This window comes from Carassius auratus, linkage group LG30F, assembly GCF_003368295.1.
Source record: "Carassius auratus strain Wakin linkage group LG30F, ASM336829v1, whole genome shotgun sequence".
NCBI classification, from domain to species: Eukaryota; Metazoa; Chordata; class Actinopteri; order Cypriniformes; family Cyprinidae; genus Carassius; species Carassius auratus.
In genome coordinates this window covers 388,199-402,753 of record NC_039294.1, presented here as the reverse complement: position 1 = coordinate 402,753, position 14,555 = coordinate 388,199, and the positions used below count along the sequence as shown (strand labels likewise).

Below are 14,555 nucleotides of genomic sequence, written 5' to 3'. Positions count from 1 at the left end.
CAGTGAGGTAGAAGTGGGGGCGTACTTGAGGCATTTTAGGGGGGTGTGGACGAGTCTTAACTTTTAAAAAGAACATCTGTTTGGGTTTGAGACTTTAGTCTTTGCAACTTTAGGGATCTCATCTATACACAAACAGCTTGTAAGACTCCAAAGAGAAAGGAAAATTTGAAATTGGATCATATGAACCCTGTAATGCTATCAGCTCCAGAAAACGATAAAATGTACCATAAGCATCAAGACTTTAAATAAAGAGAATCTGAAGTGATTAAATGATTACTGGCAGAATCTGTACGCTTCTTCTGATCTGCCAGTTGAAATTACGAAACAAACCTGCAAACTCTCATTCAAGGTGGACATGTAACGTCATATAAGGTGAAAAGGGTAAAGCATACTTAATTGGCTCTTGCGCATATGGTCTATGTGCGAATTATTTAGAAACTATAATGAGAAACTTAAAGAGAGTTACTGTGAATAAAATATGCTGAAAGATACAGATATATATACATAATATGCTCTAATCACGAAACAAGAATAGCTGCTATACGTGCATTTTTGGTCTGCAATACTTAATCTGAATATTTTATTGATATATGATATCCATGAACCATGACTTTGCACTGGTTAATAATTATACTTGAGAGTATATGTAGAGGGGTAAAATCTTTAAAAACTTGGATGCCTGCTGAGTAATTTGCTCAAGAGTGGAACTACATTAGTCGTGCTCTTGAGATAACTAAAGAGCACGACTAATTTTTGAAATTTTTCTAGAATCAGATGCTGGCTTGTTGAATGTTGTTTTTTGCGTAAACACCACGTGGAAAAGAAAGGTATTAGAAAGTTGTGAATATAAAAACATATCTTGACGCTATTTTGCGGTACACAGTCATTTGAGATTGACATTCAATGCTAATTACAACCTTAAATTCAAAACCGAGTTAAAATATGAATTATTTTATCATGTCACTGGAGATTCAGTAGTTAACCCACATGTACCATCTGCTTTTAGCGACACTATTTTACCTGGAAGCTTCAGTGAATTGTACCTGCAGGTACATATTTCAGATGTTTGCAGAATCCTATGTGTAGTCACCTTTTCACAACAATGGATTGTGAATTTTTTTTCCCAAGTAGGACATGGAGGAGTTTGTGTAGAGCTCAGGGGATGGGTTTTGTTTTTGTTGCAGGTTTTATGGCGATACGGCGGAGAGAAGCCAGATACTCTTGGTGAAAACACCAGAATCTATAAGTGGATCCCTCAGAATGATTTATTGGGTCTGTTTTGTCATTTATGATTATATATAGTTATTACATTTTCTATTTTATTTTTTACTTTTTTTTATATATATATAACTGTCACAATGTTTCCTTGTTTAATTATCCATTACCTCCTAATCAGGTCACTCTAAAACCAGAGCATTCATCATGGATGCTAGGGCACTAACAGCTTATATGAGGCCATATATCATGGAGTTCCAATGGTCAGGATCCCCTTGTTTGGTGACCAGTCTGATAATTTAGTTCATATGAAGCCAAGGGTGTTGCTGTTGTTATGGACAACATCAAAACCACGGAGCCACAAGACCTAGTGGATGGACTCAATACAATCATTAATAACTCCTCGTATGTCACTCATATCAGATTTACGGTGGTGTCAGTGCTTAACAGGACTCTGGACTTTAGTCTACATATCTTGATTGCTCTTTGTTCTCAATTGCACTGCACAGCATACACTGACATATAACAGTATGTGTCTTCATCTCTTCAGGTATAAGGAGAACGCTATGCGTTTGTCCAGGATTCATGATGACAGACCAGTAACGCCTTTAGATGAGGCTGTGTTCTGGATTGAGTTTGTCATGCGCAATAAAGGCACTAAACACCTGCGTGTCGAGGCCCACAACCTTACCTGGTACCAGTACCACTGTCTGGACGTGTTCACTTTTCTCATCACTATCCTGACTGTAGTCCTCTACGTCTTCTTTAAAATGTGCAAATTCTTCATAATGCGTTGCTGTTTTAGATTAAAGAGGAAAAGCAAAAAAGAGTGATGAAGCTTTTGGAAAACCCTTTTTTGCACTGAACATTATGTCTCTCCACCCACACAATGGGATGTCCATCCTGAGGTCCAGTAGCTGTTCTGTTATTAACCAAAGTCCCTTTAGTGCAAGTCATTTCACTCTGTAAAACACCCCTTGGGCATGTAAGTGCAGCTCCCATCTCTATGAATGGGGAAACATTGAATTCTTTAAAACTATTACGAATAAATGTAATATTTGAAATCACCAATGAAATCTGACAACAAATGTCTCAGCAATGTTGTTTATTTTGCTCAAATCCCGGTAAAAAAAGCTAATTATCAAGGCTAGACCAGCCAATGCACATGCACAATCACTGTAGATCATGGATGTGCCTCATCACCACATCCAACAACTTCAGATGGACTCTTATCTTACAGTAATAAACTACAGTCATTCTTAATCACAAGAAGTCTTCCTTGTTGATGTCACCCTTGCCTTGTTTACTTTTTTGGAATGATCTATATTGTGGAAAGCACTAATACATTTGAATGGAATTTAGTTTATAAATAAAACTTAAATATTTTGCATATTAAAAATGTATTTCGTAGTCGTCGTAGCGTCAACGCGTGGCTGTCCCCAGCGGCCGTTGTAAATCACTGCAACGGGACTTTTATTTTAAAGGCGTACTACGTGATTCAGTAGCTGACTTCACACATCGCCGCAGTGGACCATCAACAAGCTAGCGAGCTCTTCCTGTGATCCTGTCAATTTTCCTTATATGATCGGTTAAAACCCGAGATGATTAGAGAAGGTTTGGTGATCGAGAGATTTGCTGCGTGGTTGATGGTCCTAAAGCGAATTGTAGTTCATTTTAGTGCAGCAGTTAGAACGGGTAATTCATTCACACAAGTTTAGTTAAAATCCGGTTTACTTTTTAAACTGTAACGTCGCGTTAGTATTTTGTAAAAGGCTAAGATTAAAGCTAAATTATGTTGTATTTAACATAAAGTCTTTAACGCTTCGGAAAAGTCTCTAGTTTCATAATAAGAGTGTTGTGGTCAATGATGACGTCACAGATCTGCGCATTCTGACTGATGTGCGAAGCTGCGTGAAACTGAGACCACGATTATGCACTCGCTTGCTGAAGTGAACACTTTTACAATATATGGCAAACGATTGAACTAATCTACTTAAAATTTGCGTGCTGGTCAAAGTACTGAATACTGCAAAAACATAAGTGACCCTGAACCACAAAACCAGTGGGTAAGGGTCCATTTTTATTTTATTTGGGATTTCTACATCACATGAAAGCCGAATAAATAAGCTTTCAGTTGATTAATGGTTTGTTGGGATAGCTCAGTATTTGGTACAACTATTTGAATATCTGGAATCCGAGGGTGCCAAAAAATTCTAAATATTGAGAAAATCGCCTTTAAAGTCGGTAAATCCAAATTAAGTTCTTAGCTATGCATATTACTAATCAAAAAATAAGTTATGATATATTTACGGTAGGGAATTTACAATATATCTTAATGGAACATGTTCTTTACTCTAAGGAACACTTCGCTTTGTTTTTTAACTAGGCTCATTGTCCAACTCTCGAGTTAAACAGTTGAGTTTTAACGTACCGTTTTTTAATTCATTCAGCCGATTTCCGGGTCTGGCGGCAGCACTTTCAGCTTAGCATTGAATCTTATTAGACCGTTACCATCTCGCTCAAAATGACCAAAGAGTTTCTATATTCTTCCTAATTTAAAATTTGACTTTACAGTAGTTACATCGTGTACTAAGACTGACGGAAAATCAAAAGTTGCGATTTTCTAGGCTGATATGACTCTCATTCTGGCGTAATAATGAAGGAATTTTGCTTCGTTATTATGTCAGAATTCTCTTACATTAATTTTGCTTATTCATTTTTTTTTTCTAATGAATAATAAAAGAGTGAGAGAGAGAAAATATTGTGAGCCAAAACAAAAAAGACAGTCTAAACCCAAACCATGATTATGGTTTATTGGTCAAAATTTGACAAAAGAAAATATGACAAAAATATGTTTTAAGACCTTGGTGTTTTGATTTTGTTCTCCACTGCAGGGGACAACTGGTGAGAAGCTCTTCAAAGGAAAGCTGAGTGGGCAAAAAATTGAAAATGTGTCTTATTAAAAGAGATTCAGGCTCCACCAAAATGCGGCAGCATTGTTCATTTCTTGGAGAAGCTAAATATATATTCACAGAATAAGGACATTTATTTATAGACTAAATGAAGTCATTCATTTCAATCAGAACACATTCAACATATTCACTAATTATGCAACCAATTTAGATTTTGAACACAAATGGCAGTTTGAAACATTTATGATCACTTATGATTTTGGTGGAGGGTGAATAAGCCAAAACGTTTCCAAAATCTCTCAAAACACTGAACCAGCCACTCAGCCCCTTTAACTGGAAATGTGTTTGCTCAGTAACACAGATGAAGGATTTGGTTTTGTTTCCAAGCATCATACATCAATAATCGCAGATATACAGCAGGTTACAGAACTCGACTCGCCAGGTCTTTATCAGTCAGCATTTTCTTCCAGTCCTTAATTGATGAAATATTTCAAACTATAGGTCTATATATAAAAACAGCACAAATTTCCACCCTCACATCGTTGTCATAAGTTTTATCAGACTTTTTTCTCTTTCAATTGGAAACTGAATTTGGTCTGATGTCCCGGTGCAATCTTTCTAGTGTCATTATTAAGAGTTTATGGAAACATACAAAATAAAATACTGTGGAAAATAGGGTAATGGTACAAAAAAAAAAAAAGTACATTCCAGCAGTTATCTTAAAAAGCACATTCATATTAGCAGATGCTTTGGAATGATTTTAGTTTTGCAAAACGCTTAGCTCGTTTTTTTCCATCGTTAACAATATATTTGTTCTTTTAGTCCTTTTTGTATCTATCAATTAGCCATGTACAGCTTTCAGAACAATAAATAAGACAGACATTTCTGATTGGTCCTTGAGGAAAAAAAAATATGGAAAGCTAACACCTTTTCTTGATGTTAAGTTTGTTTTCAGTCACTGAAATACCCTTTGGACTGCAGAAATTGAGCCCTGAGCCCACATATACACAAACACACCTTCCCACGAGGAGAATTAACACTAGAGATCAGTGAAAACATGAGGAAACTGAAGTGAAAGGGATGAAAAGCCTTCACGTCATAGAGCACAGTAGACAAAAACCTTTAGCCCCTGCTTTAGCTTCATATGAACGTGATGGAGCCTCACACACACAAACACACACACACACACACAAACACACACACACACACACACACACACACGATTCAAGTGATCATTTACATCAGTAAGTGACAAGCCACACTGATTGAGAAACAAAAAGTGAAGACAATAGTGTGATGCATAGAATGACATGGAAAAGTTCAGTGATAATCGTTTCGCCTTCATCCCAGAAACCATCTGTTTTGGAGCTCTTCTGAAGTGCTAGACACAGACTGTAGTCTCAGGTGTTGGTTTGTGCTCGCTTGGGTTTTAATCATCTACAAATGCCAAAAGGATGCTAGCATGTTCCCCTTTTGAAGGAGGAGAGATCCAGTGGCACAGGTTTCACTCCAGAGTTCAGGAAGAGGTTAGACTGTTCCTCAAGCAGAAAGTCTCTGACTGATCTGTCTCACTGTCAGACTCTCTCAGAGCCGTGTGTCTGTATGGGGCTACTGCTCCTGGCAGACGCTCACGGAGCACGCTCAGAACAGGGCTTTGGCTCCTTGGTTCTCAAACTCGGACCAGGCATCGCTCAGCTCCATGAAGATCATTTTAGCGTACTGCTCGTACGGCTGACCTGTAGCCTGGAAGACCAGAAAAACAGGTTATTACTTTATAGCTCCATATCAGAATTCTTTAGCACCAAATTAAACTCAAAATTAAATCCGATATGACTCGGTTTATTTTCTTAATAATCCATATACATACATATGGATGGATGAATCTTTATATAGATTTTTAGACTTTCATTAATTATGAAGTAGTTTTTTTTTTTTTAACCACAACCCCCACCCCCCCCACATACACATATTTTGTTTGAAAAAAGAAAAAAAACCTCCCCAAAATTCTCATGTTTGAAATGAAAAGAAACAAATAATTAAAATAATAATAATAAAAAGGTACAAATTAATGTCAATAAAAACATAAATAACCAAATACATAAACATAAACACCTAAACTTATAAATGTATCCATACATTCATTAAACTTGATTAATATTAATTCATAATATTATTACTGGCAATAAACAGTTTTGATTAATTAATATATTGTTCACTCTATATATATATATATATATATATATATATATATATATATATATATATATATATATAAAATATATATAAAAAGTAAACATTTTCTTAAATAAAACATCCCCCCAAATGCTCAAGTCTGAAAAGAAAACAAATAATTAAAAAATAATTAAATATTAAACATCAAATAATTAATAGAAACAAAAATGAACAAATAAATACATAATAAACATAATTACACAAATAAGTACATATATATATATATATACAATAAACATTATTTAAATTGATTGGATTGCGTTAGACTGTGGTATTAAATCACTTTCACTTTTTTTCCCCCACTTTCATTATTGATTACAATGATTTTTTTCCACCTGCATAGCCTTGAGTTGTCAGCAAAAATAAATAAAAAATTGAGTGGCCAAGTTTTTACACTTTTAAGAAAAATAATAATTTCTTTTAAAAAATGTGCAATTACAAACTGTAAAACAACACTTAAGGGTCAATTTCCATGTTGACTTTAGAAAATATTGATTTATTGGTTCAAAAACGCTTTATTCAAGTTGTAAATGTGTGAATCTAAATCTTTCAAACCTTGTCTGGGTGCACAACAAGCACAGCCTTCCTGTAGACCCTCTTCACCTGGTCAGGGGTGACCAGATCTGCCATGTTGACGGGTCTCCAGCGGGTCTCTCCCTCCCACAGGACCGTGTGCAGCGTGGAGAGCAGCGCTCTGATGTTCCTCTCCTTCCCCTCGATCCAATCTAAGATCTAGCACAGGAACCTTCATCATCATCCAGCCCAAAACACATTTACATGCACATAAGTTCTGCTAACCAGTCGTACCTGAAGTTTGAGAGGGTCCATGTCTTTAGACAGCTCCTGCTTCCTCATCTCAGCAATAGTTCTGGGCATCTTCTTGTCAGGTTTGGAGCCAAATCCCTGTGTTGATAACAGATCCTCAAAGTCATCCTGTTTCACCTTGGGCTTTGGACCTAAAGGACACAAAATAAAAAAACAATATAGCACAAATTAAAACACATTTATGACTGAGATGTGTTAAAGGGATAGTTCACCCAAAAATTAAAATTCTGTCACCATTCACTCCCCTCTTAAACTGATCCAAACCTGTATGAGTTTGTTTTTTCTCTTAAACATAAAATATATTTAGCAGAGTATTGTTGAAGTGCCCCTATTATGGATGTAGTGTGTAACACAGCTCTAAGTGAATGAAAACATCTGAGAGTGCACTGTGTATAAAGTTATTGTCTCTTAAAAGAAAGAGTTGATTATGAATCATTGAAACGAGTCAGTTTTAAAACGAATCCCTTTCATGTTGACATCAACATGAAACATTAGCATATTACCCGCTCACTTGTTGCACAGACCTGGGACAACTTGGGCTGAATGAAAATGCCAATTCATTTTTTGCCATTCTGAACCCAATCACACCAATCCCCACAGATTAGCGTGAAACATAGGAGGGGTTAAAAAAACATGAATCGTTGAGTAAATCATTTGGAAGTTGTTGAACAAATGAGGTATACATAAATGCATATTATAAGACAATGAAAGTTTTTTGACATTGCATGCATGTCAACCTGTTGTTGGGGACTCCCAAAACCAAAATATGAACATTTCATAACCCAGGATAGGTCATGTGAACTAAACGGTTGACGGTAGCCATCGACTTTCATAGTATGGAAAAATACTGTGTGAATACTAGGGTTATAATACTACCATCAACTCTTTGGTTACCAACAATCTTCATATTATCTCCTTTTGTGTTCAACAGAAGCTCATACAGGTTTGGAACAACTTTAATGAATGAGAAATACACCAGACAGTCCAGGATCATTATTTCATCCATAAGAGGCTGACTTAATCTTGATCAGAAATATACTATTTTAAAGCTTTAATACTGACAATCAGATATCTGAAACCAAAATAATAACTACAAGCACATAGCAACAAATTTAAGATTACATCTATATTTGATTTGTTTTTAGAAGTGATCTTATTTTTGGATCATTAGTCATCTAAGCTCCGAAAATACTGCAGGTGTCATAAGGCTAGATGCTAGATAACAAGAGATGGGATTTATGGGGTGAAAAGTGTGAAAGGCCAATCATAGCGCAATGGAGGCAGTGACTCCTTTCACATCATATTAAATGTTTTTTACTACTTTACTGGAACATGTATAGATAGTTGCTTTTTTAATGCATATTCGTTCTGAAACTGGTAAAAGCATACCGAAGCCTGGCCCACGGATCCCCCTCTCTTCTCGTCCACCAATCACACTGAAAGTAGGATTGTAGTTTGGTTTAGCCGGTTGGGAAGCAGGTTTGGAGGGCTGGGTTTGCGGTCTAGGCGCTGAGTTTGGAGGCATCCAGGGTTTACTGGGGCCAGAGGAGGGCCGAGGAGTCTGCCACTGCTGACCTGAGTTCTTAGGGATTCCTGCAGACGACGCCGCTTTCAAACCTGAGCCAGAGAAAGCAGCACTGGACGAACCTAAACACAAATCAGGGTTAGAGTGTTTTGCTATATGTGCGATATATGAGAAAGCAGATTTTACACAGTAAAACATACCAGGTAGTGTTGAGGCCAGATTGCCCAGGTCTGCGAAGGGGTCAAAGCTTTGAGATTTGGCCTTGGAGAAAGATGAGACTCCTGAGGCTGCACAAACACAAAATCGATGGGTTAAATGCTTTAAAGGCTGCCGCAACTGGTTTATGAGCACTCTAATGATTAAACTGAAATCTGATTTGCTAGTAAACTTAGGAAGTGTTTGACTAGCATTTTACAATTGTGTATCAGTTGGTAACATTAGGGAACAACATTTCTTAACAAGAACTAACAATAAACAAAGGATCTTTTAATCTTAGCCTCAATCTATCAATTTTAAAATAGAAACAATTTTTTTTTTTTTTTTTTTTACAAAAAATACAATTTTTTATAATGAGAGTACATTGAAAGCTTTAAAAAAACAAACCAACAACAACAACAAAAAAAATTACTGCGTTTTTTTCCTGACAGATGCAGTGGTACATTTTCGGCCAATTCCTATATATATATATATATATATATATATATATATATATATATGTTGTTTTGAAACAATACTGTATAGCAGTATCAGCATCTGCAAAATATGTTTATCATATCGGCACATTTGATATTGTGCATCCCAAGTTATATGCTTTTAATTCACTATTTACATTTGACTATTAAGTTGCTATTTACTATTATATAGCATAATTTACTATTATTACTTAAGAAGTATCTGCAAAAAAAAGTGCCACCTTAATTTCTAGTTAATATAATATATATATATAATATGGATATATATATGGACCTTATTATAAAGTATTACCAATTTAAGCAAGTGTCTGTTTAGACTGATTTAAGTTGTGGTTATCTGAATGAGTGATTGATTACCGCTCATAGTGGGTTTGCTGGCAGCAGTGCTCATATTAATAGTCGTGCTGGTTCCTCCTGTGCTCCAGTTTTCCCAGCCTCCTAACAGATCAGGCTGACTCGCTGACGATGTCATCTTAGGAGTCTCGCTTGCTAACTTATCTGACAAAACATTTCAAACACATATTTCAGAGGTAAACTAATGTTTTCTTATCTTTAAAATAATAATAATGACATAAATTGACAATACATTAACTAACTGAAAAAAATGTGTGTCTTTTTAAATACTAAGACAATAAACAACTATACTGAATAACATGTTGTAGTATTCCAATGTTTTGAACTGAAGTATATGGGAGCAGAACTCACTGAGGTTGAAGAGGCTGGAGTTGGATGCAGGAGCTGGAGCTTTGAAGCCACTACTCGCACCGTCTGACCCCAGGAGGTCACCAAACAGATCGGAGCCTGAAGACGCTGACCCCACACCGAAGGGGTCAAAGAAGTCTACAGAAAGAAGAATCAGTGCAATTTAGACTGACTGAAAACAGATTCATAAAATATTCAATTCAATTAATTAATTAGAACACTGGGGAAACGTCAAAGAACATGTCCGGGTGATATTTTCATAAAAATTTCCAAAGAAAAACTAAAACATGATATTTATTTAAATTATATTTGCATTATTTGGTCTGTCCTCATTACTGTGATGCATCTTGTATCTGTATTTTCATTATTCTTCTTTCTGGTGACTAATATCTTTAATAAAATAATGAACAATCCAATAGCGGTATTTTCTATTTTAATTTGTATCATTACCTCCTTTTTGCTTCAGTTATTTATTGTTACTTTGTTTTTATTGTTGTAAGCTGTTGCTTTATATATATATATATATATATATATATATATATATATATATATATATAAATTAGCATAATAAAAATATTGTGCATAAATAATGTTACGATATATATACAATTTGAGAGGAAAATGAATTGTAGCATTAAAACTAATTGTTCCTAAACAGTCCTTCTGTAACCAAAATAATAATGTCTTTAGACTTTTTTAATTTTTTCTATATAGTACACATATATATTTATTCATGTGTTGTTGTCATTTTATTTAAAGCAAACTGCCGTACATTGTTTATACAAAGATGGTCCAACTTTAACATTGGGTCAAATACATAGTTTAAGGTAAATAATGCCTTCCAGGTGTCAAACCTGCAACCATTTCATTCCCAGTTTATTGGTACTCAACAGTACATTTAAGCATTCACATACACAATCTCTTACCTTTATTAGTGGTTGATGCCGGTCGGCTGGATGTGTTGGAGAAGAAGAGATCTTCTCCTGTACTTTCTCCCATGAGGTGCTCTGCATTAGCTGAAGGCACAGCGTCGGGTGGAGGGGCGAACAGGTCGTTCAGTAAATCACTGTTACTGACAGCACTTTTTAAACCCGTCTCATTAACAATGCCTGGCTGAGTGTTGGAGGCTGGAGGACTGGGGTCAGAGTTCAGGCCGAGTAGGTCCTCTGTGTCGGGCTGAGGGTCAGGTGGTGTGGTTGTGAAGTCAGCCCCGAAGAGTGGTTCACTATTGTCACGTGACAGAGTCCCATCGATGGGGGCGGAGTAAGACACTGATTCCTCCTCCGAGCAGCCACTCAAATCATCCTGGTCCTCCAACTGGCTGTCAGAACAATCGAACTGCCGAATGCCATCTGTAAATACACAATAATGCAGGACTGATAATTTAAGTGCATGAAATATTATAAAAGATAAAGAAATAAGTGCTTTGGTTGGGCGAAAAGATGATGCTCTGCATTTTAACATCGCACATTAAAAATGAAGTGTTTAACTTTTCGTAGAGACAAGTTATGGTAACACTTTTTTTAGAATAAGGTTGTTAAAGGCATCAAAAATGCATCGATTCACCCCCCGGAGCCATGTGAGGCACATTTTATTATGGATCCACATGCTTTATTTGACTACTATTTTTTGACTACCTACTCCCATTCCAATGCTTGGAAGAGCAAGGATAATTTGTGATATAACTCCAATTGGATTGGTCTGAAAGAATAAAGTCATATGCTTTGAGGGGGAGTAAAACACAATTTTCATTTTGGGGTGAACTAACCCATTAATATTAATTAACTGCACTTGTTAACATCAACAAACAATGAAAAGTGTTTCTAAAGCATTTATTTTAATGTTCATTTCAATATTCACTTATACATTTTTAAATAAAAAGTTGAATGTTTATAATATTCATTGTTTTTTTAACGAACAATTGACTGTTGTACTATACACTTTCAATAACTGATGTTAACAAATATTAATGAATACTGTTTTTCTGTATGTATTTCTCAGTGTTAAGGATTGTTAATGTGTTAACAACCCAACTTACACTTGGCAGGGAAACTGTCAAAGAGTGTATGAATTTTTTGCTGTCATTCATATAAAAAAAAAAAAAAAGTTCTAAATGTGCTGTATACCTTCCCAGTCAAGCGTCTGGAAGAAGTTGTTGGCGTTGGTGTCAGTGCTTTGAGGAGAAGGGGAATCTGGGTCGGTGTGTGGCTCTTCAGGTGAACGCTCTGGCTGGGCCGGTTCAGAGCTGTAACAGGCTGTGGAACCAGGCTGACGTGGAAGCTCTGGTTTACCTGATCAGCCAGAAAGATTAAGAACAAAACAGCTGAAACTCATAGAAAATGTGTAGTATCATAATGAAGTTATGAAAGACAGGGTAGTATTTGAAACTTGTACAGATAAAACTTATACCATATGTGACCCTGGACACAAAACCTAAGTCTTAAGTGTAAATTTTTTGAAATTGAGATGAAATAAATAAGCTTTCCATTGATGTATTAGGGTCAGACAATATTTGACCAAAATAATCGAAAGATTGATAAAATCACCTTTAAAGGTGTTCCAAATGAATTCTTAGCCATGCATATTACTAATAAAAAATTGAGTTGTGATATATTTATGGTAAGAAATTTATAAAATATCTTCATGTAACATCATCTTTAATTAAAACCAAAAAAAATTTTGGGCATAAAATAAAAATCAACAATTCTAACACATACAATGTTTTATTGGTTATTGCTAAAAATATACCCCAGCGACTTAAGACTAGTTTGTGATCCAGGGTCACATATGTCCATGCAGAACAAACCTATGCAATCTCAAAATAATGAATCGCTTTTACTTAATTAAACAATTCAAAAAAATCAAATGCGATTTTCATGCGTATCTCATCAGTAAAGGCGCTCCTGTGATTATAAGCACATCTCCAGCACGTGTGTTCAGATCAGGGTTGCCAGGTTTTCAAAACAAATCCTGCCCACTTGCTTCTCAAAACTAGTCCAAAACTAGCCCAATCACGTTTCCAGGAGGTTCCCTGATAAAAATTGCGTCCCAGGGTTAAAATACACGTTTTTTGGCAGGGTTGCCTTGGTAAAACTCGCATTTTAGGGGCTTAATATCACATTACTTGTATTGGGGTCGCTTCGACCTGCAGACATGAAAAACAACCGCAGACTTGGCAACACTGGTTCAGGTGGAGTGGCCTTTACTACACAGAGCCGTAGTCTACCAACAACGATCACAAAATCGTTTTCAAAATCGACAAAGAATCGCCTCTGATTTTGAAATTGATTTTGTGTGGATTTTCTGTGAACTACGGCTGTGTAGTAAAGGCCAAACAGTGTTGCAAGGTCTGTGGTTGTTTTTCATGTCCGCGGGGTCGAAGCGACCCCAATACAAATAACGTGATATTTAGCCCCTAAAATGCTAATTTTACCAAGAGAACCCCGCCAAAAATGTGTATTTTATCACCTGGAACGAAACGCGATTGGGCTAGTTTTGAGAAGTAATTGGGCACGTGCTGGAGATATACTACAAATCACAGGAGAGCCTTTACTGACAAGATGCGCATGAAAATCGCATTCGATTTTTTGCACAGCCCTAATATATACATATGAATTTAAATTCATATATGCACTAATATATCATTGCATACAAAATAAAGGTTGATTTATATTGGATTTTGCAGATATATAATAATAAATAATATATTTAAAGAAAGGCACTATACTATACTAGGGGGGAAAAAGGTGAGAACACTGCGCAGATCAGGGCATGCTCCACACGGAATTTCTTTTACACACGGATATTTGCTTTACATGCTCATTTGTAGTTACTTAAAAGTTTTTTATTTTTTATTTTTTTTAGAGGTGGGCATAGATTAATTTTTTTAATCTAGATTAATCTCACTGTGATCTTGAAATTAATCTAGATTAATCTAGATTAAAATGGATAATTCAAATTCTGCCGAAGGCATTCAGAATATGTGTGTTACCCAAATAAAATTGACAAACAGTAAGTCTTTGAGAAGGGGTTTATCAAGCTAGGTGGTGCATTAGAAAAGGGGCTCATCTCCTGTTTCCAAAATGCATCACAAAGTGCTTGAAAAAGCTGAAAACTAATTCCACATTGCACAAGGTGCAAACAACATTACTTCTGGCTGTTTCACACCAATGTTTAAGTTTTTTCTTTTCAAGTTTGTAGGTGTCAAGGTACAGAAACCAAATAATAGCACTGGATAGTCTTCAATGTAAAAATGAAATATACAATTAAACCTACATTTATTCAGACACCTTCAACATTTCTCACATTATTACAGTTTTGCTATATATATCAAAAATTATATCTGGTTTCTTAATAATTTTTGGTTTGACTGTTAAAACTACAAAGAAATTCAGTCAAGAGCAGTGAGTGATTTTCATTTTCATTTTCTTGGATTAACATTACAGCAGCCAG

At 35.7% G+C, this 14,555-nt stretch overlaps 1 protein-coding gene across 2 annotated transcripts in view; it reads right to left on the bottom strand.

Moving 5' to 3' along the window:
- Positions 1–4,004: 4,004 nt before the first annotated feature.
- The window catches only part of gak (cyclin G associated kinase), a 38,250-nt gene continuing 27,699 nt past the window's right edge, over positions 4,005–14,555 (bottom strand). For both annotated transcript variants that reach the window (XM_026240450.1, XM_026240451.1), the window contains 9 exons: positions 12,230–12,394; positions 11,030–11,455; positions 10,107–10,241; positions 9,759–9,899; positions 8,910–8,996; positions 8,574–8,831; positions 7,167–7,315; positions 6,915–7,091; positions 4,005–5,870 (listed from right to left, as the gene is read on the bottom strand). In XM_026240450.1, coding sequence (XP_026096235.1) covers positions 5,769–5,870; positions 6,915–7,091; positions 7,167–7,315; positions 8,574–8,831; positions 8,910–8,996; positions 9,759–9,899; positions 10,107–10,241; positions 11,030–11,455; positions 12,230–12,394 — 1,640 coding nt within the window. In that variant the 3' untranslated portion in view covers positions 4,005–5,768. The remainder of the gene's footprint in view (positions 5,871–6,914; positions 7,092–7,166; positions 7,316–8,573; positions 8,832–8,909; positions 8,997–9,758; positions 9,900–10,106; positions 10,242–11,029; positions 11,456–12,229; positions 12,395–14,555) is intronic.